The sequence below is a fragment of the Oryctolagus cuniculus genome, chromosome 20 (genome assembly GCF_051225735.1).
Source record: "Oryctolagus cuniculus isolate XC-2025 breed Fujian yellow rabbit chromosome 20, ASM5122573v1, whole genome shotgun sequence".
Lineage (NCBI taxonomy): Eukaryota > Metazoa > Chordata > Mammalia > Lagomorpha > Leporidae > Oryctolagus > Oryctolagus cuniculus.
This window is the reverse complement of record NC_142886.1, coordinates 51,528,286-51,554,852: the sequence shown is the minus strand read 5'-3', so window position 1 is coordinate 51,554,852 and position 26,567 is coordinate 51,528,286. Positions and strand designations below refer to the sequence as shown.

The 26,567-nt window shown below is 71.4% G+C and overlaps 2 protein-coding genes across 3 annotated transcripts; one reads left to right on the top strand and one right to left on the bottom strand.

Moving 5' to 3' along the window:
- Window positions 1–4,912: 4,912 nt before the first annotated feature.
- Window positions 4,913–9,792, bottom strand: ZBTB42 (zinc finger and BTB domain containing 42). The gene has a single exon (XM_089322079.1). It carries the CDS (start codon window positions 7,412–7,414, stop codon window positions 6,239–6,241), a length of 1,176 nt encoding a protein of 391 aa, XP_089178205.1. The 5' UTR covers window positions 7,415–9,792; the 3' UTR covers window positions 4,913–6,238.
- A 1,857-nt stretch (window positions 9,793–11,649) lies between these two features.
- AKT1 (AKT serine/threonine kinase 1) lies at window positions 11,650–26,234 on the top strand. 2 transcript variants are annotated; one of them, XM_051829832.3, is made up of 14 exons: window positions 11,650–11,935; window positions 13,460–13,578; window positions 20,444–20,572; window positions 22,415–22,526; window positions 22,617–22,764; window positions 22,851–22,982; window positions 23,060–23,125; window positions 23,247–23,315; window positions 23,424–23,549; window positions 23,616–23,744; window positions 24,422–24,636; window positions 24,739–24,826; window positions 25,429–25,531; window positions 25,668–26,234. In XM_051829832.3, the coding sequence occupies exons 2-14, from the start codon at window positions 13,533–13,535 to the stop codon at window positions 25,745–25,747; spliced, it is 1,443 nt and encodes a 480-aa protein (XP_051685792.1). In that variant the 5' UTR covers window positions 11,650–11,935; window positions 13,460–13,532; the 3' UTR covers window positions 25,748–26,234. The 2 variants fall into 2 exon arrangements, with proteins under 2 accessions (XP_051685792.1, XP_051685791.1); XM_051829831.3 differs by having other exon boundaries at window positions 25,647–26,234.
- The last annotated feature ends 333 nt before the right edge of the window (window positions 26,235–26,567 follow it).

Sequence of the window (26,567 nt, the reverse complement as noted above, 5' to 3'; positions counted from 1 at the left end):
GGGGCCGTGGCGGCGTCCTGGGCCGCAGGGTGACCGGGGCGCCGGCCGCTGCCCGAAGTGCACGACCCTGCCGGCTCCCGCGCGGCGCTGGCGGAGGAGGGAGGGGGCCGCTGGACGCAGCGAGGGCTCCTGGGGCACCGTCCGGTGGGGCGCAGGCCTGGTCACAGACCTGTCAACTGTCACAGGCGACGGGTCCCGCACCGCGCCGGCCCAAGCTCCCCCTCGCGGCCGCCCCAGAAGCAGGGGGCCTCTGGGGGTCTCCGGAGGACACGGGGGGCCACGGGGGTCAGCAGCGGCCCGCAGGGTGAGGCCGCCTGGACTTCCCGACAAGGGCCCCACCCTGCCAGGCCGGCCCCAGCGCACAGCAGCGGCTCCCACTCTCTCCACGCGCACAGACGTGGGCGCCGGCCCGCGCGTGACGGGACTACGGGACCGCGGGCGGCCCCAGGCAGGCCCGCCCCAGCACGCGGAACCTCGCTTCCCCGCCGCCCTCGCTTCCGGGGGCGACGCCCGGCGCGACACCGCTCGCGGCGCAACCGGGAGAACAGAGTGCGCGTGCGCGGCGGCGGTGCGCACGCGCGGCGGCGGCCAGCGGCGCACGCGGTTTCCGGTGTCTCGGGGCGGGCTCGGCCGCCTCGGTCTCTGGCCCCTCGGGGCCCGCTCGGGGGTCTCCCCGGTGGCGGGAAGGGACGGGGGTCATGGTGGAGAACGATGAGGGGCCCGGGCCCAGCCCGCAGTCCCGGCCGGCGCAGGGCCGGGAGGAGAAGCAGGGGCCCGGGGGTCGGGCGGGGTCCTCCGGACCCCCGACCCGAGCGCGGGGCCGCAGCGGCGAGAACCAGGCGTGCGGGCGCCGCCGGGGTCCAGGCCGCCGCCCCTGTGGCTGCTGGAGTGTCCCGGGGAGCCGCGGTCCAGCCGGGAGCCCCCGAAAAGAAGCGGCGGCAGACGAGGGTCCGAGGACTGGGCGGGGGAGGGCGCTGGCCGCGCGGCCCCTGCCGCTGGCTGGTGGCCTGCAGAGCCCCGGGCGGTGGCAGCGGCCCCGCAGCGTCTGCTGGGCACCGCATCCCGGGCTCGCGGGCACTGAGGGAGCAGCAGCCGCAGCGCGGGGAGGCGGGCGTCTCACCTGAGCCAGGGCCCGGTTGGTGCGGGGCTCGGCGCAGGTCTGCAGAAACGCTAGAAAAAGCTTGGCCGTGACCCGGCGCAGCGGGCAGCGGGCACCCGCTGGCGGCCGCCCCGCCCGAGGCTGACGGTGGGCGGGGGGGTGGAGGCCGGTCAGCTGGCCACTGGGGCGTTGTGCAGACCCGGGCGGGCCCTGTGCAGGACCCGCAGGCTCAGCAGTTAACCTGTGGTGGTGCACGCAGGTGGTGCACGCCCGGCGCAGCCGGAACCTTGTGCGCTGCTGCACGCGTGCGCGTGTATCCAAAGTGACAGCGTCGGCTTGGTGGGGTCCGTGCTCCGTGCAGCGCACCGCCAACGCCTGTGATGAGGGCGCTCGAAAGCCTCCCCGGCTCCCTAGGAAAATCGCTGGGCACGGTCACCCTGCAGGTGCCTTGGAGTGAGAGGACCGGGACACTGGTCCTCGCTTCCTCTGTGGGTGCCAGGGGCGGGCACGCGGCTAAAAATAGACAGATGAGCGCGCAGCAGTGGTCCCCTGCAGGCGGTTTCAGTCTTTTAATGAGGATTAACAGGACAGGGAGCACGGGGTTGGCCGGGCTGGGGAGCCTCGCTGGCCGGCGTGGACCAGGGGCACGGAAGAGACGGGAGACGTTTGACGGCCCCTGGCCGCTCCGTCCCTCACCCTTCAGCTGGGCCCCCAAGCAACATCCGGAAGTGAACAGGAAAATGCACGTTTGGGGGGGGGGTCTCCCTGTGAGCACGGCCCTGCCGTCAGGCATGCTGCTCTCTGGGGGTGGTCCCACGCCTCTGTCCACGCAGAGCCCCTTTGACTTCTTGGCGCGGGCGCTCGGGCGTCCCTGGGGTCTGGCTGGGGTGAGCGTGCTCTGAGCACAGATTTTGCGCCTGTGCGGGTCTCCATGTACAGGATGTGTTCCCGGGACTGCCGGCTCCAGGTGCCGGCGTGCCAGGGTCCCAAGCCTCACCGGTGCGGCGCATCTGAGCTGGCAGCGCCGTGTCCCCCCAGGGCGTGGAAACTGCCCCATGTGGTCTCTGGCGTGAGAGTAACGGGTTTATGTGAGGCGGCGGTCTCCCATGGGGTCTGGTGTCCCCACGAGAGGGGACCCGGCTACACGGTGCCCTTGTGGCACTCCGCCCTCAGAGCCGGGGAGCGGCCTTGCCATTCCTGTGGTGCTGAGGCGGCGCCCCCCATCCTCCCACGTGGCTCGCAGGTGGTGTGTGACGCACACTCCTCAAAGGCACAAGTTAACCGGAAGCCTTGACAACTGGCCGTGCCTGTGCAACGTGGCCGTCCAGAGGCGCCGGGCCGGCCACCTCCCTCCCTGGTCAGCGCCCTGCGGTTTCCGCCCCCATTCTCTGTCCTTGCTCCCGGGCGCCCGGTCGTGGGCAGGAGCTGCACGGAGACTCGGTCAGCCGGCGGCTGCCCCTCTGCAGTGGGGCCACTGTGCAGTGCCGAAGACGCAGCGTCCACCCGCCGGCCAGCGCGCGAGGCTCCCGGTCCTCTTTCCTGGGGAGACCCCGTCACGGCTCCTGTGTCCGCGTGTTTGTTCATGTGTTCGAGAGGCGGAGATCCCCAAGGTCACTCCCCGCGTGCCTCAACTGCTGGGGCCGGGCGTCTGCCACGTGGGCGGCAGGGGCCCCACACCGGAGCTCCCGCTGCTGCCTCCCAGGATCGGGGCGGGGCCACACGCAGGCCTCACGGGAGCCGGGCCGGTGCTGGGCGCAGGGCTCGTGGCCACCGGGCTGCCGGCTTTCCCTCGCTCCCCGTGCCGTCCCACCTTGCATTTGGTTTTTTGCCCTGAGTCCCCCCGTTCCCCCGAGGGCCCGGCCAGCAGCCTCGTAGTGACCAGGCTCACGGACTCAGCTACGCCCCTCCTACCGCGTCCATCGGGCTGTGAGCTGCGTGGAACTTGACGGCAAAAGTGAGCAGAAACTCAAGAGTGGGTGAGCAGCCAAGGCTGTGCCACAGCACCGCCAGCCTGCGTCAGGCCACGCAGCACAAAGCCAGCATCCCGCACGAGCCACTGTTCAAGCCCCGGCTGCTCCACTTCCGGTCCAGCTCCCTGCTTGTGCACCCGGGAAAGCCTTGGGAGACGGACCCCTGCCGCCCGGGCGGGAGCTCCAGGCTCCCGCCATTGCAGCCCTTTGGGGAGTGGGCCGGCAGATGGAAGGGCAATCTCCATCCCCCCTCCTCCCCCGGCCCTGTCACTTGGCACCCCACGCTGGAGCACGTGGGCTCGGGTCCTGGCTCCGGCCCCCTGCCAGTGCAGCCCCTGGAGGCCGTGTTGATGGCCTGGGCCCAGCCCCAGCTGCCGTGGGCATTTGGGGAGTGAACCGGCGGATGCGAGACCTCTGTCTGTGTCATCTCTTGAATAAATTTTCAGAAAAACCTTCAGGGCAGGGGGCCTGGACCTGTTGCATGCCACCCACGGGTGGAGGAGGGAGGGAGGCGGGGCTGCCCGAGAGGGTGGAGAGACCAAACAGTGACCACAGAGGAGGTGCTGGACCAGGCCAGGGGGTAGCAGGAGTCGTGGGCGAGCACGATGAGGAGCGACTGTCCCTGGTGACCACCAGCTGGTACCGGCTGCACACCAGGAGTGGTGCCGGGGAGGGACTGGGGGCACCTGGAGCGAGAGGGGCGCCCCCGGGTGCCAGGAGCCCCATGGCAGGGAGGAGGAGAGCAAGACGGTGGTGTGTCAGGGACAGGGGGCATCGAGGTGATGGCGGCGGGGTGTCCACCGCCGTCCTGCCTGGACACTGCTGGGGGACAGCCAGGCCCAGAGTACAGAGACGAGCGGAGGGCAGGCACGCACGAGGGGACCTCTGCCCACCATGTGCATAGCCGGGCTGCCCCCAGGACCGCAGGGCATGCTGGGCCATGTGTGTGAACACGCAGATGCCAGCTCCACGCCAGCTGCGGGCAGCGTCCTCGGCCCTTGGGGCGCCCACGGGTGAGCACGCCCAGCACTGTGCGCGGCCCCCCATCCACGCTGGAGCCCAGCCCCCAGGACCTGTGTTCACAGAAGCGGCCCCCAACCCATACGGCCGGGTCCTCATGGGAAGCAGGGCCCAGGGCTCGGGCAGGTGCAGAGGGCAGCCCTGAGCACCGTGTCTCAGGACACAGGCCAGCAAAGGGTGGGGCCCTCCTTCAGGGTCCAGCTTGGGGAGGGGGACCCTGTCTCCCATCCACCCACCGCCCTGAGGGCCACCTGTTCCACAGGCCTGGGGCCGGGCAGGGAGGGGATGCCGGGACCCACCTCACGCCTGCCTGGTGCCACTACTCCCGCCCAGTGCAGGCCAGCCCTGGGGGGACCAAGCTGGGCCAGGCGGCAGCAGTGACCACCACAGCCCCGAGAGCTGCCTTCTGGGCTCTTGTGGCTGGAGGGGTGGGCGCCATGTGCACTGCACGTGGTGGCAGGGCCACTTGTGGCTGGCTGGGCCCCTCCGCCCTCAGTGAGGCCGTGGAGTCGGAGGGGAGCTCCAAGGCTGTGAGGACCAGGCAGGCCGCGGAGGTCACCTGGGCGCCGAGGGACACCCGGCACCTGCCCCTGCCCTCTGTGCCACGTGCCAGGGCCTGCTTCCCTCCTTGCTGGGGCTTGGGGACTGCAGGGGGAGGCTGCGGCTGGGGAGCTGCGGGGTGCCTGGGGAGCAGCACTGGGGCCGGCCGAGCCAGGGCTGGGGGGTGCGTGGAGAGCAGTGCCCAGGCCAGCTGAGCCAGGTCAGCCTCCATGAAGATCAGCCAGGGGGTGGGGGTGGGGGTGGGGGTGGGGTGGGGTGGTGGCCGTGCTTCTGTGGGGATGGGCAGGGTGACGATGACGATGGTGTTGGCAGCACAGGGTCTGGATTGCTTGGTAAAGGAAGGATGGGGGGAGGGGGAGAGACCCCTCGGGGAAAGCCGGGGTCACTGTCACATCTGCCTGCTCTGCTGAGTGCTGGACACGCACACGCACACGCACACGCATACACACGCATGCAGAGAAGCCCCCAGCAGTGCCGCTCGCCCCGCGGGCAGTCGGAGGCAGGGCCCCAGCCCCGCGGGCTGTGGCAGGTGCAGGCCCCTGAGTCCCCTGTGTCACAGCCCCACATTCTGCTCCAGACTGGGCACAGGGATGCATAAGGACATCAGGTGCCACCCAGGTGTGGCCGGACCCCCGCCACTGTGCCACTGCCAGTCTCAGGAGACGGCCCAGGCTGCGGGGGCTCACCCGGGGCTCTGCCGCCTGCACAGCCCGAGCAGCTGGGTCTGGTGAGCAGGCGGTGAGGCAGCTGACCCACAGCCAGGGCGCACTGCGGGGCTGGGCAGCGCGTCCACAGCGCCCCCACGGGGGGAGCGCTGGGCTCACACCGCTTCTGGTAAACAGGGAGCCGCTGACCCGGGACCAGGGCTCTGGAAATGCCCACAGGAGATCCCTGCGGGCCCCCAGACCCAGGACCACCATGACCCAGCCACAGCCTGGGACGCCCGCAGCTCCGCTCTTGAGGCAGGGGCTGCCGTTCCCTGTCCGCGGACGCTCAGAGCCGCCCCGGACCTGGCACCGGGCAGAGCGGCAGCGGAATGCTGGGCCCCGGCCGATGCACAGCGCTGGGGGAGGCTGGGTCTGCACCCCCGTTCCCAGATTCCCACTTTTCTGTCACGGGCGCTGCCCAGGCCGTGTCCCCCGCCCTGTGACACCCACCCCGGGCTGCTCGGCCTCTGGCCGGCTCTCCTGCTGGGTGGGTCTCTGCCGAAGCCACGCCTCCTGGGATTCCAGCTGTGCCGGATGGCCCCTGCTGGCACTGCCTGCGCCCCGCCCTAGGGGAAGGGGCTCTGCTGACACCCAGGGGAGCGGCCCCCTGGGGGAGGAACAGCAGCAGCCTTCCCCACCGGAAAGCCCATTGCCCAGCACTGGTCAGGCTCACCAGGGGGCCAGCAGGTGGTCAGACAGCCCCGGGACCGTGGCGGGGGCTCCGGCGCCAGGGTGGTCCTCAGAACTCGGCTGGAGGGCCGTGGCGGGGAGCTGCGCAGGGGGGTGGGAGGCGAGCTGGGAGGAAGGCAGGGGCAGCTGGCTTCACGGGGAGCCCCCCCCCGCCCCGGGGCCCTCCCCGCCCCGCCCTGCCCAGGGACGCCTCACGCCAGCAGGGACTTGAGCAGGCCGCTGTGGAACTTGCGCACGTGGCGGTACAGGTCCCCCGACTGCGTGAAACGGCGCTGGCACCAGCGGCAGGCGTGCGGCTTCTCGCGCGTGTGCACCACGGCGTGCCGGCTCAGGTTGTGCGAGTACTGGAAGCTCTTGCCGCACTGCACACACGTGTAGGGCTTCTCGCCCGAGTGCGTCCGCTCGTGCCGCTTCAGCGTGTAGGCACAGGAGAAGGTCTTGCTGCACAGCGGGCACGTGGGCGCCGCGCCGTCGGGCGAGAGCCGGGCGCGGGCGCCGTGCCGCTCCTGGAAGTGGGCGCCGAGGTGCAGCTGCAGCACCTGGGCGCCTGGGAGCAGCTTGCCGCACAGCGGGCAGAGGCACAGGTGCCCGCCCGGCGCCGGCTCCAGCTCCCGACTGTCAGCGCCACCAGCGGTGGGCGGCCCCTGGGCTGCCGGACCAGGTGGCCGCGGGGGGCTGGGGGGCTTCCCGGGGCTGCTGCTGTCCTGTTCAGGCCGCGAGGTGTGCTGGTCCTTCGCCGGTCCTGGCTGGGCCCCCGGCTGCCTCCGGCTGCCTCGGTCCCTCTGCAGGGCCCGCGGCGGATGGGCTGCCTTCAGCGACAGGTCCAGCGCCCCATCGGCCGGCCAGGGAGGCGGCCCGGATGCTGGCGGGGGGAGGGAGGACTCGAGCCTGAGCCGCGGCGGCAGCGCAGCCTTCTGGGCGACCGGGCAGAGGTTGGCGGTCCAGGTGGGCTGAGGGCGTGGTGGTCGGCAAGACGGCTCCGCGCCTGGGCCGGGCTCCCTCTGCCTGTCCCGCAGCCGGCCCCTGCACACCGAGACGACGTCGTGCATGTGCAGGTAGCTGGCGGCGGCCAGCACGTCCTGGACGGGCAGGCAGCGCAGGTCCAGGCGGCCCTCGTACATGAAGTCCAGCAGGCGGCCGAAGGCGGGCGCCGTGACGATGGCGCCGTCCAGCCGCACCGTGTCGCGGCCGCCCGCGGGCCGGTCGCGGTAGAAGAGGTGGAAGTAGACGCTGCACGCGGCCAGCACGGCGCGGTGCGCGGGGAAGCGCGCGTCGCCCACCAGCACGGTGCAGTCGCACAGGAAGCCCCGCTCGCGCTGCTGCCTCAGGCGGCCCAGCAGCCGCGCGCCGTGCCCCGGGAACTCCATCCCGCCCGCATCGCCCGCGCGCGCCCGCCCCGAGCAGGAGCGACTCGGCCGAGCGCAGCCGGCGCCCGCCCCGGCGCCCCGCGCTGCTCTCCCGCAGCCGCGCGCCGCCGCCCCGACGCCAGAGCCGCCGCCGCCGCGGCATTTATGGCAGCGCGGCCGGGGAGCGGGGAGCGGAGCGGGCCGGGGGCGGGGCGGGCGGGCGGAGCCGGGAGCCGCCCCGCGCTCACCTCGCCGCCCGAGCGCCTCTCGGGCCGCCCCGCTGCGGCCCCGGTGCGCACCGAGCCGGGCGCGCTCCCACCGGGCCGGCCCCGCCCTGCAGGCAGCCAAACTCGGGGCCGCGGCTGGGGCTGGAGGGGGCGGGCCGGGGCGACTTCCCGGAGCGGGGGTGCTGGTGTGGGAGGGGGCTCCCGCTATACTTCCCACCCCGCCCCCGCGAGTCTGCGGAGGGGCCTGGGTCCAGGGCCGGGGGGCTCGGGTCCAGGGGGTTGGGAGGGACCCGCGGTGAGGGACCCTTCAGTGTCAGTCAGTGTGACTGACGCCTGCTTCCAAACACTCTGGGGTGCGCGCAGGAGACCCCCACTCTCCAGCTGACCTGACAGGGACAGTGATGGGGCTGGCAAAGACCCAGCCAGCCCGGGGAGGCTGGGAGGAGAGGAGGGTGGCTGGAGGGGCCGGGGTCGCCCCCTGAGGACCCGGTGTCCAGGGAGAGGGGACCGGCGCTGGGTGTTCTGGGAACCAGCAGGTGGAGGGCACCTGGACCCCTGCTCCGTGGCTCTCCAGCAACCCTGTGGGCCAGCAGCTGGTCTGGGACACTTTGCGGACAAGTCTAACTGGTGGGACCCCCACCCAGGACGCAGAGTGGGCAGGGCTAGGAGGGATGGCCCTGCCAGGTGTGTCACTGGGGTGTCTGCTGGGGGGAGCCCCCAGCCCCGCCCTCAGACTCCTGAGCAGAGGGGTTGCCAGTGGCCCTGGAGCCCAGGCCAGGGAGGGAGGGAGGTCTGTGGGAGGGAGCCACGTCGTCACACTAAACGTTTGTCCCTCGTGCGTCCGAAGCTCAAAGGCGGCTGAGGCCTGCGTGGTTGCTGCTAGCTGGCGCCTGCAGCTTGGAGCTCAGGTCACCGGCCCTTGCCCGGGGCCTCGGAGGGCAGCCCAGGGCCCCGGCCCAGCAGGCAGACTGAGTTCAGAGGCCTCGGTGCCCTCCAGCCCTGTGCCCCCGACCTTGGACACCGCTCAGGAGCAGGTGAGGGGCACATCTCGTCTCGGGAGCTTCTGTGAGAATGGCTGCATGGCTGGTCACTTTCTGGAAGGTTCTTCCCCCAGGCCCGCCCCGCCCCTCTGCTGTCGCCTCGGCCGCGGCAGCGCCCGAGCCAGGCGCCCGTTGCTGACCACCCTCTGGGGCTGCAGCCGGGCCAGCTCGAGGCGGGGGCTCTGTTGTCTCCCTCGTGTCCCTGGGCGGTCAGTGTGGAGTGAGCACTGCCCACGGCGCCCACTGCCCCCGATCCACCTCCTCCAGGGCAATCGTCACACCACCAGGTCTGCTGGCAGCCAGCACCTGCCCCCGCCCCGCAGGGTGGCTCGAGCCTTGGGGAGCTGACAGAGGCTGGGGGCAGGGAGCCGGGGTTGGACCTGGAAGGCTGGGCCCAGCGAGGGGTGGGCCAGGCGCAGGGGTACAACGGGACAGCGGCTCACCGGGCCTCTCCCGTGGGGTCTGGGTTCGAGTCCTCCCTCCCCTGCTGCCCCTGAGGAGGCCGCTCCAGGCAGCTCAGGGTTAGCCCCGGGAGCTGGCTGGCCCGTGGCCCCAGGATGCCCTCCAGGGCCTGCGTGGGGTGGCCAGAGGCCAGCCCAGAGCACAGCCGGTGGCAGCCGTGGTGCATGCAGGGCCCTGCAGAAGCGGGTGGCCATCTGGCTGGAGCTGCCCTGAGGCCCCGCCCTGCAGCTGCTGCTGAGACCGTGGTGCCCGGTGGCCCTCGCCTTGCCCACGGCAGCTGCAGAAGGGGACAGGGCGGGCGGGGGCCCCCCGGGGCCTGGGGAGCAGTTTTTGTTGGAAACATCTGGCCTTGGGGCACCTCAGCAGGCCCAGCAGTGTGGCCAGGGGCTGGGAGAGGAGGCGCCTGGGCAGGCTCACACGGGGGCAGCCGGGGCACCTGTGGGAGCTGGAGCAGAGCCCAGGACAGAGTGGAGGCAGCTGGAGGGGCCAGACCCCACTGGCCGGGGCCCTCGGGCTCCCTGCCTCCTCCCGGGGGTGGGCATGAGGCACCCTTCCTGGCAGAGCAATGGGCAGGCTGGACGGTCCCAGAGGGGCCCCGGGGGACCACGGTGAGGTCGCGCCGCGTGGGTGAGGGACAGACATCACTACCTGACAGGAGCAGCACAGACCAGCTCCGCCTCACCTGGGGCCACACAGTCCAGCAGGACGGCTGTGCTGGGGGGGCTGGAGACACCTGCTCAGGAGCCAGGGGGGGCCTGGAGACACCTGCTGAGGAGCGGGGGGGGGGCCTGGAGATACCTGCTGAGGAGCTGGGGGGGCCCTGGAGATACCTACTGAGGGGGGGGCCTGGAGACACCTGCTGAGGAGCCGGGGGGGGGGCTGAAGACACCTGCTGAGGAGCGGGGGGGGGGCCCTGGAGATACCTACTGAGGGGGGGGCCTGGAGACACCTGCTGAGGAGCGGGGGGGGGCCCTGGAGATACCTACTGAGGGGGGGGCCTGGAGACACCTGCTGAGGAGCCGGGGGGGGGGGCTGAAGACACCTGCTGAGGAGCGGGGGGGGGGGGCCTGGAGACACCTGCTGAGGAGCGGGGGGGGCCCTGGAGATACCTACTGAGGGGGGGGCCTGGAGACACCTGCTGAGGAGCCGGGGGGGGGGGCTGAAGACACCTGCTGAGGAGCCGGGGGGGGGCCTGGAGACACCTGCTGAGGAGCCGGGGGGGGGCTGGAGACACCTGCTGAGGAGCGGGGGGGGGGCCCTGGAGATACCTACTGAGGGGGGGGCCTGGAGACACCTGCTGAGGAGCCGGGGGGGGGGGGCCTGGAGACACCTGCTGAGGAGCCGGGGGGGGGGGGCCTGGAGACACCTGCTGAGGAGCCGGGGGGGGGCCTGGAGACACCTGCTGAGGAGCCGGGGGGGGGCCTGGAGACACCTGCTGAGGAGCCGGGGGGGGGGCCCTGGAGACACCTGCTGAGGAGCGGGGGGGGGGCCTGGAGACACCTGCTGAGGAGCCGGGGGGGGGGGGCTGGAGACACCTGCTGAGGAGTCGGGGGGGGCTGAAGACACCTGCTGAGGAGCGGGGGGGGGGCCCTGGAGATACCTACTGAGGAGCCGGGGGGGGGGGCTGGAGACACCTGCTGAGGAGTCGGGGGGGGGGGTGGAGACACCTACTGAGGAGCCAGGGGGGGCCTGGAGACACCTACTGAGGCGGGGGGCCTGGAGGCACCTGCTGAGGAGCCAGCGGCCCCAGAGGCCATGCTGGGCCCGCCAGCCCTGCAGCTCTTCCTGGCTGCACCTGCCTCGGTGCACACCTCCCAGCCCAGAGCCGACCTCTGACCCTGAATGAAAAACAAAAAATGACACCCCCCCCCAACTCACCAATCAGCTCTGGGCCTCTGGGGAGGGGCGGGGCGGTGGAGAGAGGCAGGGCTGGGAGTCTGCCGGGGTAGGGGCTGGCTCTGCCCGCGCGCAGGGCTCCGGGAGGCCTCTGGCTCAGTGACCGTGGCCTGCGCCCCGGCAATGCAGCCCCGTGGGGAGGCCCGCTCGGGCGCCGCCAGCACAGCCTTCCCCTCGGTGTCCCCTGGGTGTCCGCGGCCGGCTCAGGGCCGGTCAGCCCCGCGCCCCCTTCCTTTCCCTTCCACACTGCCCGCACCGCCCCCAGCGGCCACGAGTGGGGCCTTTAGGACTGTCGGGGCTGTGCCCTCCTCCCCTGGCCCCCACCAGCGGACGCAGGTGTCCCCGAGACCCGCATCGGTCCTGGGCCTGTTCCAGTGGAGTCCGCCAGAGCGCGGCCGGGAAGCGCCCGGTGCCTTTACAAAGAGGGAAACTGAGGCCGGAGGATGCGGCCCCCGGCCCGGCTGCCGAGCGGAGGCTCCGTTAGCGGGCCCGGCCCTGCCCCAGGCCGCCCCGGCCCGCCGCGCTCCTGGCGCCCCGCCCTCGCCGTCGGCCGCGCGGCGGGGGCGCCCGGGGCGGCGGAGGCGGATGTGGGCGGGCGGCGCGGGCGCGGGGCGGGCGCGGGGCGGGGAGAGGGCGGGCCGGCGGCGGCGGGACCGAGCGCGGCGGGCGGCCGGCCCAGCGCAGCCAGCGCGGCCCGAGCGCGGGAGCAGGCGCCGAGCACCGAGCGCCGCGGGCACCGAGTGCGCAGCGGGCACGGGCACCGGACCGGCACCAGGCGGCGGCGCGAGTCCGGCCCGAGCAGCGCCCGCCGCGGCCTCCCGCCGGCCCCGCCCAGCGCCGGCCCGCGGGGATGCAGAGCGGCGGGCGCCGGAGGCCGCGGCCCGGCTAGGCCCCGCTCGCGCGGACGAGGCGGCCCGGTGAGTCCCGCCGCCGCCGGCCGCGCCCCCGCGGCCGAGCGCTTTGTTCCCGGCGGGCCGGCGCGGGCCGCGGCCTCCGGCGTGGAGGGCGGGGGCAGGAAGTGGCCGAGCGAGGCCTGGGCGTGGAGGGCGCGGAGCGGGCGGTCGCGCGGGAGGCGCCCCAGCCGGCGCCCGGGTGCGGGCCGGCGGCCCCGGCCTCCTCGTGACCTTGGGGAGGCCTGGGCCCGGAGGAGGGGCGCCGCAGGGCCCGGGGCCGTGGGCAGTCGGCCAGCGAGGCAGCGGGCCGAGGCTGTGCTCCGAGGGGAGGGAGAGGGTCGCGGACCACCGGCCTTCAAGTTCTTAAGCGGTGGGGTCGGGAGGCCTGGGACAGAAAGCTGTGGGCGGCGGCTCCGTGCCCAGGCTGCCCCATCAGGGGCCTGCGTGCCTCGCGGCCGGGCTGCTTCCTGTTTGGAGTGGGCTGTGGAGGTGCTGCCAGCGTCCAGAGGCCGGGCCCGGGTGTGGCCAGGGCGCCCGGTCAGCTGGGGGTCCTGGGACAGCTGGCGAGCTTGTCCCCGGCTGGCCTGGCCCCAGACAGCTGCTCTTGCCTGCGCTGAGCCCCCCACCCAAGTGCAGGGCCTGGTGCCCCCTCCCGGGAGAACACAGCAGGGCCGGGGGGCTCGGTCTGCAGCAGCTGGGACTTGAGGAGCCATGGCGGCCTCAGTGGTGCGTGCCGCGGGAAGTGGGGTCCCCGTGCCGGCTTCTGTGTGGGCTACACCACGCTGCGTGCTCTCGGTGACGGCCAGCAGCAGGCCTTGGGCGGAGGCTGGGGGGCTGTCCAGAGGTCTTTGCGTCCAGCCCTCTGCCTCGGCCACGCCCACGAGGTCCCAGCGCCCTGGCCTCGAGGTGTCTTCCCCCAGGCACGCTCACTTCCCTGCGGCCCTGGGCCTCTTCCTGGTGTGGCCTGGACACGGGCTGTGGGGCCTCGGCACAGCACAGCGTGGCCCTGGAGGGCCAGAGAGGTGGCCTGGCCGGAGAGCCCCCAGTGGGCCGCATCCCCGGCCGTCCTGGGGGGCGGTTCTGCCTGGCCTGAGGCCCCCAGGGCTGCGCTCCCGGCAGGCCTGTGCCAGATGCTTGTGCCTGGGGTGCCCAGAGCCCGGTAGCTGGGCATGGAGGGTTGCGGCGTCACGGCAGCCACCTTGTGAGCGTGGGGACTGTGGCTCTGTAACTGCCTTATGCCGGGTGCTGCTCCCCAGCAGGTGTGAGCCGTTCTGTGTGCCCAGCGCCCGGTGTGCGGCCTGGCACAGCCGAGATGCCTGGTACATGGGCCGGAGAATGCCGTGGAGCCGGGGGGGGGGGCTCTTCCTGGGGAGGTTTCCCTGTCGCCCGAGCTGCACCGCTGGGGAGGGGCCAGAGCGCTGAGTGAGACCCCCCACCCCGGGGATGGGAGGGCCAGCTTTGTACACGGGCTGGGGCCCAGGGCACGCGGAGGGGACCCGTGGGCCGGGGCCTGGGGGCTCACACCTCACACTCGCTTGCTTCTTCCAGAGCCTCGGGCCGGGCCAGCTGGGGCCAGGAGAGCCGTCTGCGCTGACGGCGCGTGCGGCCGGAGCCGGGCACCATGAACGCCGTGAGCATCGTGAAGGAGGGCTGGCTGCACAAGCGAGGTCCGTGTGCGAGCTCCGCGGGGCGGGGCGGGGCGGGGCGGGGTGCGGGCGGCCGGCCGGGCAGCACCGGCCCAGCTCCCCCACAGCTGCCAGCCCTCCCGGCTTTCCTGGAAGGCGAGGGCGGTGCAGGGCCCCACACGCTGCCTGCCCGGGGCAGTGCCCAGGGGCTCCTTGGCCTGCTGGGAGGGGGGCTGGGCGCTCAGAGCCCTCCCGCGGGGGAACTCTCCCACAGGGGAGCCCCAGACCCAGAGAGGGCACCGAGGGCCCACGAGGCGGACGGCAGTCCCCACAGAGCAGGCCCAGGCCCAGGCCCCGGGGGGCAAGGAAAGAACCCAGACGAGAGGCCAGGGCCGAGGCTGCGCCCCGCTGTTTGCAGGGGAGTGGGCGCCGGGCAGCAGGGGTGGGCTGCAGGCCCACCGGAACCCCTTGCCCGTCTTCCTGCCAAGGCCCCCACCCCGCAGTGCCACCCCGGGCGTCCCACCTCCCCAGCCAGCCGCTCTCCAAGCCTGGGCTGCCGTCTGGTCCCTGGGACTTGGGTGTCAGTCCTCGGCCCCGGGGTGGCACTGGCCAGCTGGGCTCGGGCCGCAGTGGCCTCCATGGTGTGCCTCTGCCAGGGGCTGGGTGGGGACGGCCCGCGGGGCAGCCAAAAGAGGGCTTGGACCTCACCCTGTCCATCAGTCAACTGCCTGGGCCTCCGTTTCCCTGTTTCCAGGGGTCAGGGTGGGGCTGGTGGAGAGGAGAGAGTGGCTCGTGGGGTCCAGCCAGCCGGCACCCTCCTGGCCCTGCTCGCAGCCTCCTCCTGCTTCCACAGGTGGACATCGCGCCCTGGCCTGCCCTCAGAGGCGCCCCCGCCCCGGCCCCTTGGGGCCCGTCGTGGCACTCGGCACCGGCAGCACTGTCTTGGCTCCAGCCCTTTTGCCTTGCCTGGGCTGAGGCCAGCGGGGCCGTGTTGGGCTGACCCTCCCAGTCTGTACGTGCTTGGGCCTGGCTGGGGGCGGGGAGGGGGTGCCCCAGTGACTCCCCACCCCTCTGTGTGGCCCGGGGGTGGCATGGGCCTGGCCCTCTGCCCAGTGTCTACCCTTCTGCACCCTGGGTCCTGCCCAGGGCCTGGAGCTCCTTGCTTGTTGGCTGAGCCCAAGGCAACCGTCCCACCATGGCTGCCGTGGCCTCTGGGGGCTGGGGTGGGTGCAGGAGGGGCACGGGTCCTAGGTGTACTCTGGGCTGAGGCGCTGGGGCCCGCTTGGCCCTGCGTGGACCCAGCGTGGCTTCCCGTCTGGGACTGAGTCCCAGAGACACGGGGGCTCCCTGGTTTTGAAGGTTGGCTGCTGCTGTTTTGTTTTATTGCTTTATTTTATTTTAGAAAAAACATTTATTTATTTATTTGAAAGGCAGAGTTAGAGAGAAAGAGAGAGAGAGCTTCTATCCGCTGGTTCACTCCTCAAATGGCTGCAACAGCTGGCGCTGTGTGGATCTGAAGCCAGGAGCCAGGTGCTTCTCCTGGTCTCCCATGGGGTGCAGGGCCCAAGCACTTGGGCCATCCTCCACTGCACTCCCGGGCCACAGCAGAGAGTTGGATCGGAAGTGGAACAGCCGGGACTAGAACTGGTGCTCCTATGGGATGCCGGCACTGCAGGCAGCAGCTTTTCCCGCCACACCACAGCGCCAGCCCTGGTTATTTTAAAACACTTGTTAGGAAGAGGAGGACAGGGCTCGCTCCCCCAGTGCCCATGGTGGTGGACTGGGGTTTCAGTCCAGGACTCCCGCGTGAGTGCGGGGACCCGGTCCCCTGAGCCGCCACTGCTGCCTTCCTGGGGTCGAAGTCAGGGCTCCCGTGTGGGATGTGAGCGTCTTAACCACGAGGCCAACTCGCCCTAGGTCGACAGTTTCTAAATAACCAGCGCTGGGCCGGGCCGTGGGTCTGGCTGGACGTGGCCCGAGCCTGGGTTTCGGACGCCACAGGCTTCTGTGCGGCTGTCTGGGGCTGGGGTCCTCCCCCAGAGCCTGGCCCACCCCTGCCCGCGTGCTCTGGTGCTGCTGGGCCCCAGCCATGCTTACGGCTGTCCCCAGTGTCCCCTGATGCAGGACAGCCTGGGGCATCTCCTGGGGGAAGCTGGCCCGTGGTTGGTGTGGGCTCCACGGTCCCCTGCCTGGCACACGCGTGTATGTCCCAGCCCCAGTTAACGTGACCCACGGGAGCCACACACCTGGGCCCTGGAGCTCACACAGGGTGCAGTCTCGGGCACATTCGAGGTCCTGCCGCGTCCCTGCCCTGCCCGTTCTCCCACCGACTTCGGAGTTGCAGGCCCCGGCATGGGTCCTCCCCACCCCGGGGTGCTCTCTGCTGCAGGCCTGGCCAGGGCCCCTCCCACCTCCCTCAGTTGCTGTGTGCAGGTGCAGGCTGCTGCGCTGGGGAGAGGGTCCCGGACACTGTCCAGGGGCCTGGGGGCGGGGGCTGTGCGGGCGGAGGTGGGGCTGCCCGTGCCTCCGTTTCCCTGGCTGGCAGGTGAGAGTCTGCAGGTGGCCCTGCCGTGGCTGTGGGCAGCAGTGTTGCGCAGTGCCTGGGGACAGGGGAGGGGGGAGGGTGTGTGCAGAGGACGCCCAGAGGGAGGGCCGAGGGGGCGTGGACTGCATGGCAGCCACGGCGCGTGGTGCGAGGCTGTGGCCGGCTTGGCTGGCTGGTGTTGGGCCCAACTTCCTGTTCTGTGAGTGCGTTCAGTTCTCCCTCCAAAAACAAACAACAAAAGAGGAAGCAGGGGCGGGGTGGGGGCGGGGCTTACAGCTGGCCCCTGCCCTGGACTCCCGGGGCTGCTGGCCACTGAAGGGCAGTGCTCCGGCCTGTGTCCTGCTCACTGGTTCCGTATGGACCGTCTGAGGGGGCAGGAGCCCAGGGAGGAGAAGGCAGTGGGGACATAGCCCTGGGACCCCCAAGCTGCTGGGGGCCAGGGCGGTCTCTGCTGCCCCAGGGGGAGAGGGGCGGGGTGTGAGTGGGGCAGTCCCATGCCACGCCCAGCTTCCACCCCCCACCCAGGGGCCTGGCCGGTTGCACGAGGCCAGTTCCTGGAAGTGCCGTGGGAGGGTGCGCAGAGGGAACAGGCGCGGCTGGCCAGGCCTCCCGGGACAGCTCCCAGGGCTGTCCTCCACTCACTCCACGTGGCCGAGAGAGGCTCTAGCTGGGCTGGACCCTCCCTGGGCCCCGGGAAGCTCCTGGGAGCTGTGCGCCCACCCAGCACCCAGCACGGGGGCTCCCTGTTACCCGGCCTTGGGTGTGGGTCCTCAGAACCCAGGTGTGGGACTTGGGACTGGATTCTCAGCCCCCTGCCCGAGCCCCGGGTACCCCCAAGGCTTCAGGTGCTCAGCACAGGGCCTCCTGGGCCCGGCAGGGGGCTGTGGGTGCACGGTGGGCCCCAGTGGGGGGTAGGGGTGAGGCCTTGGGCCGGGCAGGGCCACCACCTGCCCCAGGTGTGGCTCCACCTTGGGAGGCAGAGATCCCGCCTCGGTGCCCCTGGGGAGGCGGCCCTCGGGGCAGCTGCTGGCCGGTGAGGACCCGTGTCTGAGGGAGGCCACTCCGTGCCGCTGCTCGGACCCCATCTCTCTGCTTGCTTGGGGCTGTCTGTACTCTTGGCCCGGATCCAGGCCAGGAGGTATCCCCTGGGGATGTTCCGGAAGCCCCCAGCACGGCCAGGGCAGCAGCCCCTCCCCAGGAACGGACAGACGGGGTCAGCTGGTCGTCCGGCAGACCTGGGCTCACTCCCCTGGCCGGCCTGACCAGGTCGGGTCCCCCTTGTGGGAAGGCTCGGCTGGGCCGTCCCTCTTGTCACAAGCCAACGAGTGGCCTGGGCTGGGCCGTGCTGGCTTCAGGCTGCAGCGAGGCCAGCGCACGTCAGACACGGAGGGTCGTGGGCAGGTGAGCAGGAAGCCTGCCCCAGGGAGGAGATGGGAGCCACGGAGCGGGCAGCCCAGGGGCCTCACCCGGAGGGTGATGGGACACGCCGGGCCACCAGAGGTTCAGTGACGGATGAGGCTGAGGTGGGGTGGGCGTCCAGGCGAGGGCAGAGGAGCCCACAGCCCCCGGCACCTCCACAAGGTGGTGCCCGGCTGTGTCCTCTCCTGCGTCCGAGTGTCCTCTGGTCAACTCCACCCGCCTTGCCTGCCTGGTGGGGGGGCTTCCTGGGAGGGTGGGACAGGCCCGAGGCTGGCAGAGAGGTGGGCCTGGCGGTGCCAGCCCCTGCCGGGCCGGAGTGGCACTGCTCACCCTCCCCTGAGGACCTGGGCCGGGAACGCAGCGCTGGGCAGCTGGGCAGCTCCCCGAGGGCTGGTGGCCTTGGTCAGACTGGCCCGGCGCCTGCTGCGGTGAGGGGCACAGGGACCCCCGCAGGCAGTGGTGGCCACCAGCAGGCCCTCTGCTCAATGTGCCGGAGAAGGTGAAGGCGCGGCAGCTGTCGGCAGGATGGATGTGCTGGCGGCGGGGGACCGCAGGCCTGCTGGGGCTCACTTCGCTGTGGAGAGACAGCCCGGTGCTGCCTGGCACCCTGCCAGCCTGCACCCGCCGCCGCGCAAAGTGCCAGCCCAGCAGTTTGCTGGGGACCGGGAGCGTCCAGAGGATGTGCGTGGAGGTGGGGACGCGGCTCCAGCCCGTCAGAGCCGGGCAGCGTGGACCCCGAGACTGCCCCCGGCCACGTCGGTGCTGGCTGTGAGCTCGCACAGGCTGGGCCTTGCGCAGGCCCATCCTGTCCCCAAGCATTGTGTGGTGTCCCCGAGGCCAGAGCTGACCCAGGCCGGGTCGCAGGAAGCTAGCTAACCCCGTCACCCTGCTAAGGGCAGCCATCCCCTTCTCCCTGTCCCGGGCATGGTGGCCTGGAGCCTGGACAGGACCTGGGGCTCCGTGCAGCACCTCAGGGGCCACCACTGTGCTCCCAGCCCAGGGCTGGGTTCCAGGCTGTCCTGCAGGTGGGCCGGCCAGCAGTGGGGCGGGAGCGGGTCCCACCCGGGCATCTGCACCTCCTGATGGCAGCGCCTGGCTGGACCTGCCTAGAGGGCAGCTGAGCCTGCTGGAGAGGCCCTGGGTGGAGCCTGGCACCGCCACAGGTCTGAAGTGGGGGGGGGGGCGCTGAGGAGACCCTGCGCTGGGCGCCAGCCGCTCCCTGCCAGAGGCCCAGGCCCCTCTGGACCTCGGGGTGGGCAGGTGCCAGTCTGCAGGTGTGCAGTGGCCTCTGCCCCCACCCTGGCGGGGCCGGGGGTCTCAGGTCCCACGTTGCTTTGGCTGAACTTAAGACGAGGGCCGCAGCCCAGGCACGGCGAGCACTGTGGGTCCCCACGGGCCTGCCTGGCCGGACGCAGAGGCAGAGGCGTCCCTCGGCCTGCTCCTGGCCCCCGTGGAGGGGTCTGTGTGCTGAGGGCAGCCCCCTCACCGACACTGGGGGTGGGGGCCCTGTGTGTGCCGTGTGGCGCAGGACCGAGATGGATTTCTGGGGCGCGCGCGGGTGCTCATCAGTCTCCCTGCTCGCTCAGCGTCCTGGGGAGCGGCAGCTGGTGGGATGGCAGGCACTCCATCAGGGGCCGACAGCTCCAGACTGGCGTGCAGGCGGGTGGGCACGGCGCCGGGCGGCCCGGGACGGGGGGGCTGTGCAGCCCCCAGAGCCCGCTCCGCTCGCCCCCTGGAGCCCCTGCCTGCCCCCACCTGCCCAGAGGGGGTGCCTGTGGTGGGCTGGAGCCTCTTCCCTGAGGGTCGCCCTTTGCTCCTGCCAGAGGCCCCGGTGGCCCCAGCCTGGCGGGGCGGGGTGGCGGCTGCCTCCAGGCTCTCCCAGGGGGGTCCTGGGTGGGGAGGGCGGCTGGCCCCAGGACCCTGCATACAACCCCTCCCAGCTGTGGGGGGCACCCTCATGAGGGGGCAGAACCTTGTCCTTCCCCCAAAGCAGCCCCCGCCGCACCTGAGCGACCGCCCCCTGCATCGTGGGGTGGGGCCTGTTAGCTGGCCTGCCCCCCTGGGCATCGGGGTGTGGCCTTACTCCACTGCTCTGGTCCTGCTGGTGGGCTGGCTGGAATCAGGCCCACCCCAGTCCAGGCACAGTAAGCACCCAGCGGTGCTTGGGGGGGCCTCTTAGAGCCCTGGGCTGTGAGGGGGGTGGCTGGGGTGCAGGTCCCAGCCCAGCCCAGGGCTTCCGGGTCCCATCTGCAAGTGTGTCCAGGACCAGGGTGCAGAGTGGCAGCTGCCGGGCACCTGGGGAGGGAGGGCACTGCCCTGAGTGCCTTGCCCAGGGGACGCCTGCCGACCCGTGTCCTCTGAGCTCCCCTGGGGGTGGCCTGTCCCTGCGTCGTCCCCGGCTCTCAGCCCACAGTGAAGCAGCTGCCTAATTAGCAACTTCCCTGTCGTTCAAACTCTGTGCTCGGCAAAATGTAAATGAGGCGTTTTCTCGGGTGTCAGTGTGAAAAATGGCGCAGCGCGGCTCCACGGAGCATCTGCCGTGTCCCCGAGTGCCGCGGTACTGGGGGAGTCGGCCCCCGTGCCTGGACCAGGGGCTGTCCCAGGGTGGGTGGCAGCTCTGCCCTCGGCCCCAGGACTGTGCTGCTGGCCCTTCCTTGCCAGTGCCAGGCTCTGTCCTCTTGGCTGGAGGCCGGCTCAGGCCAGCAGCCACACCCTGGAGCCTGGGTGCCCGGCCGGTGCCTGAGCTGGGCACCAGCTGACCTACTGCCTCCCCCTCCAGGAAGGCCAGGTAGGTGGGCCCAGGCCTCCTCCCCGTGTCCCAGGTGTGCAGGTGGGCCTGGCCCCTTTCCGGCACAGCGAGCCTGCCTTCCCGTCCCCCACCCTCTGCCTGGCGTAGCTGGCCAGCGACCTGGACAGGGGCCCTCACCGCCTGTGTCCTCACAGGGGAGTACATCAAGACCTGGCGGCCACGCTACTTCCTCCTCAAGACTGATGGCACCTTCATCGGCTACAAGGAGCGGCCACAGGACGTGGAGCAGCGCGAGTCCCCACTCAACAACTTCTCTGTGGCACGTAAGTGTCCCCTCGGCCACTCCGGGTTGGACGTGGGGCGGTGCCTGGAGTGGTCCGTGCCCTGTGGGACTGGGGGCCAGCCCTGGCTGGCGGGGGCCTGGGCCAAGCTGCATGGCTGTCCTGTGGAGCTGTTCCCTGAGCCTCCTGCCCAGAGGGGACAGCTCGGGCTATAGGGAGCCTCCAGGCTCTCCCAGGGGGGTCCTGGGTGGGGAGGGCTGCTGGCCCCAGGACCCTGCATACAACCCCTCCCAGCTGTGGGGGGCACCCTCAAAGCTGGCCAGTGCCACTTTTTCCCCTGCCTGGCTGCCCAGGTGTCCCTCCCACGATGCTGGCTGGGGCCGGGCAGGTCCACTGCCACTTTCTACCACCTGGCAGCCCAGCTCTGCCCTGGGGCTGGCCTGGGGCAGCTGGGGGCGATGGGCCTGCCAGCCGTGGGCCTCTGGGTTCTGCCCCTCCCTCTCCTTGGCCAGCACCCTGGGGTCCTCTGGCCCCTGGCCTTCAAGGGCCACCCAGGTTCTGGTTTGGGGGCTGCAGGGAGGTCTGGCACAGGTGGCTCGACCTGGGCGTCGCCCTGCCTGTGGGCATCTGCGTGGGGATGGGCTGCGGCACTGGCTGCTGGGTCATCCCTCCCGGGGCCCACTCTGTGCTAGAGGAGGGGCCTGGCCGTGGGGATTCCCGTGAGCCCCAAATGCCACCCTCCCCGGCCTCAGGCCCAGCTTCCTGGGCCGGAGGCCACCAAGGAGGCGCAGGCCAGTTCCCTGGAAGCCTTGCTATGCCCGCTGTGGGGGTGAGGCAGGAGGGGCCTCTGCAGAGGAGCCCATGGGGGCAGCGCCAGCCGGGGGCAGGGGGCGCTGCCTGGCCAGGGCGAGAGCCAGCGTGTGTGTGCGGAGGGCCTGTGTCCAGGGGCTCTGCCTTGTGGGAGGACCGAGTGAGCTTCCTGCCCGCACAGACACAGGCCGCCTCCCACCAGGCTGGGCCCCAGGCCCCCACGCAGCCCCTCGCCCGGCAGACCTGGCCCTCGTGGTTGCCAGGGCGCTGGTGCTGGAATGCACACGCTCCCCGGCTGTGGGCGTGCGTGCTGCAGGCACACGTGTGGCAGGCGTGCGTGTTCCAGGGGCGTGTACTGTAGGTGTGCGTGTTCCAGGCGCGTGTACTGTAGGTGTGCGTGTTCCAGGCGCGTGTACTGTAGATGTGCATGTTCTAGGCGTGTGTACTGTAGGTGTGCGTGTTCCAGGCGTGTGTACTGGACTTCCGGTCAGGGTCTCCCAGCGACAACTCGGGGGCCGAGGAGATGGAGGTGTCCCTGGCGTGCATGTTCCAGGCGTGTGTACTATAGGTGTGTGTGTGTGTTCCAGGCGTGTGTACTATAGGTGTGTGTGTGTTCCAGGCGTGTGTACTATAGGTGTGTGTGTGTGTTCCAGGCGTGTGTACTGTAGGCGTGTGTGCTCCAGGCGTGCTGCAGCTGTGGCTGTGGCAACAGCAGGGCGTTCTCGCCCCTCCTTGGGCCTGGGCACCCCTTGCCCTCCAAGGCCTTGGAAGGTGACAGTGACCTGCCTCGCCCCAGCCCCAGCCTTGTGGGCAGGGGAAGAAGTGGCACCTGGCCAGCTTGGAGGGGATGTGCGCAGGGGCCTGGGCCGGCAGCCTCCCTGTAGCCTGAGCTGGAGGAGGGCCCTGGGTAGTCTGGGGCTCAGACGCTCAGGGAGGGACCGTGGCGGGGGCTCACTCCCCCCGAGCAGAATGTTCAAACTGGAGTGGGGCGGGAAACAGCCTGGAGGAGGGGAGTGGGGCCTCCTGGGGCCAGCGGGGGCAGGAGCTGATGGGCACCCCCGGCCCTGCCCCCAGAATGCCAGCTGATGAAGACGGAGCGGCCGCGGCCCAACACCTTCATCATCCGCTGCCTGCAGTGGACCACGGTCATCGAGCGCACCTTCCACGTGGAGACCCCCGAGGAGCGGTACGCACACCGCTGGCCCGGGGAAGCTGGGGCACAGCCCCGCTGCGTGCCCCCGGCAGCTGTGACCGCTGGCCTCCCCGACCCCTGCAGGGAGGAGTGGACGACTGCCATCCAGACGGTGGCCGACGGGCTCAAGAAGCAGGAGGAGGACACGATGGACTTCCGGTCAGGGTCTCCCAGTGACAACTCGGGGGCCGAGGAGATGGAGGTGTCCCTGGCCAAGCCCAAGCATCGTGTGGTGAGGCTCTGGCTCTTCCCGGTGCCCGGGCCAGCGGCGGTGGGCAGGTGCCGCTGGCCCCGCTGACCCGCCTGCACACCCCGCAGACCATGAACGAGTTTGAGTACCTGAAGCTGCTGGGCAAGGGCACCTTTGGGAAGGTGATCCTGGTGAAGGAGAAGGCCACGGGCCGCTACTACGCCATGAAGATCCTGAAGAAAGAGGTCATCGTGGCCAAGGTGGGCGGGGCCCGGGCCGGCGCGGGGCCGGCGCGGGGTGGGCGGGGCCGGCGCGCGCTCACCCGCCCGCCTTGCAGGATGAGGTGGCGCACACGCTCACGGAGAACCGCGTGCTGCAGAACTCCAGGCACCCCTTCCTCACGGTGAGTGCGGGCCCTGCGCGGGCGGGGCCCGACCCTCGCCGGGACGTCCGGGGATGTCGGGGTGGGGGAGCCTCCTGGGGGGCTCCGGCGCCGTCCCACCCGCCTTGGCTCTGCCCCGCAGGCCCTCAAGTACTCTTTCCAGACGCATGACCGCCTCTGCTTTGTCATGGAGTACGCCAACGGGGGCGAGGTAGGGCCGGCGGGGGCGGGGCCCGGGGGAGGGGCGGGGCGGGGGCGGGCCCTCGGGGGGCAGGGGGCGGGGCGGGCGGGCCCGGCGCCTCAGCCCCCTCCCCCGCAGCTCTTCTTCCACCTGTCCCGCGAGCGTGTCTTCTCCGAGGAGCGGGCCCGCTTCTACGGCGCCGAGATCGTGTCGGCGCTGGACTACCTGCACTCGGAGAAGAACGTGGTGTACCGCGACCTCAAGGTGCGCCCCGCGGGCCGGCGGGGGGCGGGCCGGGCCGGGCCCCGCTGACCGCCCCTCCCCGCGCAGCTGGAGAACCTCATGCTGGACAAGGACGGGCACATCAGGATCACGGACTTCGGGCTGTGCAAGGAGGGCATCAAGGACGGCGCCACCATGAAGACCTTCTGCGGGACGCCCGAGTACCTGGCCCCTGAGGTGCTGCGCGGCCGCGCACCGCGGCCACCCGACCTGGGCACGCTGGGACCCCACATCCATCCCCCGACCTGGGCACACTGGGACCCCACATCCATCCCCTGACATGGGCACGCTGGGACCCCACGTCTGTCCCTGTGTGCACCTCCTGACCCCCTGGGCACGCTGTGACCCCATGTCCATCCCCCAACCTGGGCACACTGGGACCCCTCGTCTGTCCCCCAACCTGGGCGTGCAGTTACCCCATGACCACCCCTGACCTGGGCACACTGGGACCGCATGTCCACCCCTGACCTGGGCACGCTGGGACTGCATGTCCATCCCCCGACCTGGGCACGCTGTGACCCCTCGTCTGTCCCCTGACCTGGGCGTGCAGTTACCCCACGTCCACCCCTGACCTGGGCGTGCAGTTACCCCCTGTCCACCCCTGACCTGGGCACACTGGGACTGCATGTCCACCCCTGACCTGGGCACGCTGGGACCCCACGTCCATCCCCCAATCTGGGCACACTGGGACCCCTCGTCTGTCCCCTGACCTGGGCGTGCAGTGGCCCCCTGTCCACCCCTGACCTGGGCACACTGGGACTGCATGTCCACCCCTGACCTGGGCACGCTGGGACCCCACGCCCATCCCCCGACCTGGGCACGCTGTGACCCCACGCTCCCTCCGCCCCGCGTAGGTGCTGGAGGACAACGACTACGGCCGGGCGGTGGACTGGTGGGGGCTGGGCGTGGTCATGTACGAGATGATGTGCGGCCGCCTGCCCTTCTACAACCAGGACCACGAGAAGCTGTTCGAGCTCATCCTCATGGAGGAGATCCGCTTCCCGCGCACGCTGGGCCCCGAGGCCAAGGCCCTGCTCGCCGGGCTGCTCAAGAAGGACCCCAAGCAGCGGTGAGGCCGCCCTGGGCTTGGCGGCCCTGGGCTCCGCCGTGCGGCGGCGGGGGACGGTGGGGGAGCCCTGGCCTGAGCCCTGAGCCCGCTTCCCGCCCCCAGGCTCGGCGGGGGCTCCGAGGACGCCAAGGAGATCATGCGGCACCGCTTCTTCTCCGGCATCGTGTGGCAGGACGTGTATGAGAAGAAGGTGCGGCCTGTGGGCGCCCCCGTGGCACCTGCCGCGTGACAGGCAGCCCAGCTCGCACAGGGACGGGGCAGTGCCCACCTGTGTGCAGGGCGTGTGTCCATCTGCCCCTCGCCTCCCGTCTCGGTCACGCAAGGCCAGCGGGGCTGGGTCTGCCCTCGCCTCGGGCCCTGTGCCGACCCCACCACCCCCAGCCCTGCTGTCCAGGGGCGTGGGGGCCCTGAGGGGTTGCGTGGGGGCAGCTCACGTCACGTCACCCCAGGCCTGCGTGCTCTCCGGTCCTCTGCCGGCCAGCTCTGTGGCGTGGTCTGAGGCAGGGTGGGCTCATCTCATCCACTTGCCCCCCAGCCCCCTCCCTCTGTCCCTTCCCAATTCAAAAGGAAGCAGCAGCAGAAGCAAGACGGGGGAGGGGGGCTGACGCGTCCACCTGGGCTGCACCGCCGCCCGCAGGGGCCCTGTGGGCACCGCTCTGCTCCTTGGCAGGGGGTGTCCAGCGCCCTGGGTCGGCCCCAGCAGGTTTGGGGAGCCATGAGGAGCTGGGTTCACCGGGTCCGCGTGTCCTGGGGGCACAGGCCAGGCCAATGACTGCCCTGCCCTGCCCGCAGCTGAGCCCGCCCTTCAAGCCTCAAGTCACCTCCGAGACGGACACCAGGTATTTTGACGAGGAGTTCACGGCCCAGATGATCACCATCACGCCGCCTGACCAAGGTGAGGCTGCGCCGCCCGCCGCCTCCGCCCAGACACGCGTGCTCGGGGTGGGGCCGTGTGCCGAGGGCTGGGTCTCCACCTCCAGGTGTGGGCCCTGCCTCGGTGTCCCCGGCAGTGCCCTGTCCCTGCCCCGCAGATGACAGCATGGAGTGCGTGGACAGCGAGCGCAGGCCGCACTTCCCCCAGTTCTCCTACTCGGCCAGCGGCACGGCCTGAGTGGCCGCTGGGGGAGGACGGAGCCTAGCCGCGACCGTGCAGAGGCCCTCCTGTCCAGCTGTGAGCAGCGGGAGCCACGCTGTCCCTCCCAGCGCACGGGGGAGCTGTCCTGCGGTCCTTAATTTATTTCATCCAGTCTGCTGCAAGGGCCAGCGCCCTGCCCCCCCAGCGGGACAGCAGTGCCTGGAGGACTGCCCTGGGTGGGGCCTGGGGAGGGCGGGGCCTTGCAACAGGAAGGGGTGTGGCCTTTGCCCACATCCCCGCCCCCTCCTGTCGGGGCGCCGGGCGTCCACGGGCGTCCCCTCCTCGCAACTCCAGCAGCACCTGCCCTCAGATGCTTCTGTCCCCGCTGCGCCCGGCCCCCACCCTCGCCCCTCAGGGCCAGATGCTGGCACCGTGCCATGTGTTTTTAACCTTCAACCTTAGTATTTTTACTATGAAATACGAAACAGTCCCTCCAAATTCTTCAATAAAAACTGCTTTTCAAGTTGGTGGTCCATCTGTTGGGTGGGGGGGGAGCCCTGTCCCAGGGCAGACACTCCCCCAGCCCCGGGGGAGGGATCGAGACGCTGACCTGCCCTGTCCCCTCGAGTCCAACTCACCCGGCTTCCCCTCAGCCTGAGGGCGCCGCCTAGGCGGCATGGCCACCTCCACCTGCTGTCCCCTGGGCACAGCGCCTGGCCACAGCCAAGCAGGAGGCCCTGGGGAGTGACCTGCTACAGGTCAGCGCCGGACAGAGCAGGTGGGGGGCCGAGGCTGCCCTCAGTCACAAGCCAGCTCAGCCCACAGGACGCGCTGATGGCGACACCTGGTGGCCACC

Coding starts and splice junctions, on each gene's coding strand:
- AKT1 (XM_051829831.3), top strand. CDS start 13,533: ATGAACGCCGTGAGCATCGTGAAGGAGGGCTGGCTGCACAAGCGAG. Junction 22,527..22,616: donor GTGGAGACCCCCGAGGAGCG/GTACGCACACCG, acceptor CGACCCCTGCAG/GGAGGAGTGGACGACTGCCA. Junction 24,637..24,738: donor AAGAAGGACCCCAAGCAGCG/GTGAGGCCGCCC, acceptor TCCCGCCCCCAG/GCTCGGCGGGGGCTCCGAGG.
- ZBTB42 (XM_089322079.1), bottom strand. CDS start 7,414: ATGGAGTTCCCGGGGCACGGCGCGCGGCTGCTGGGCCGCCTGAGGCAG.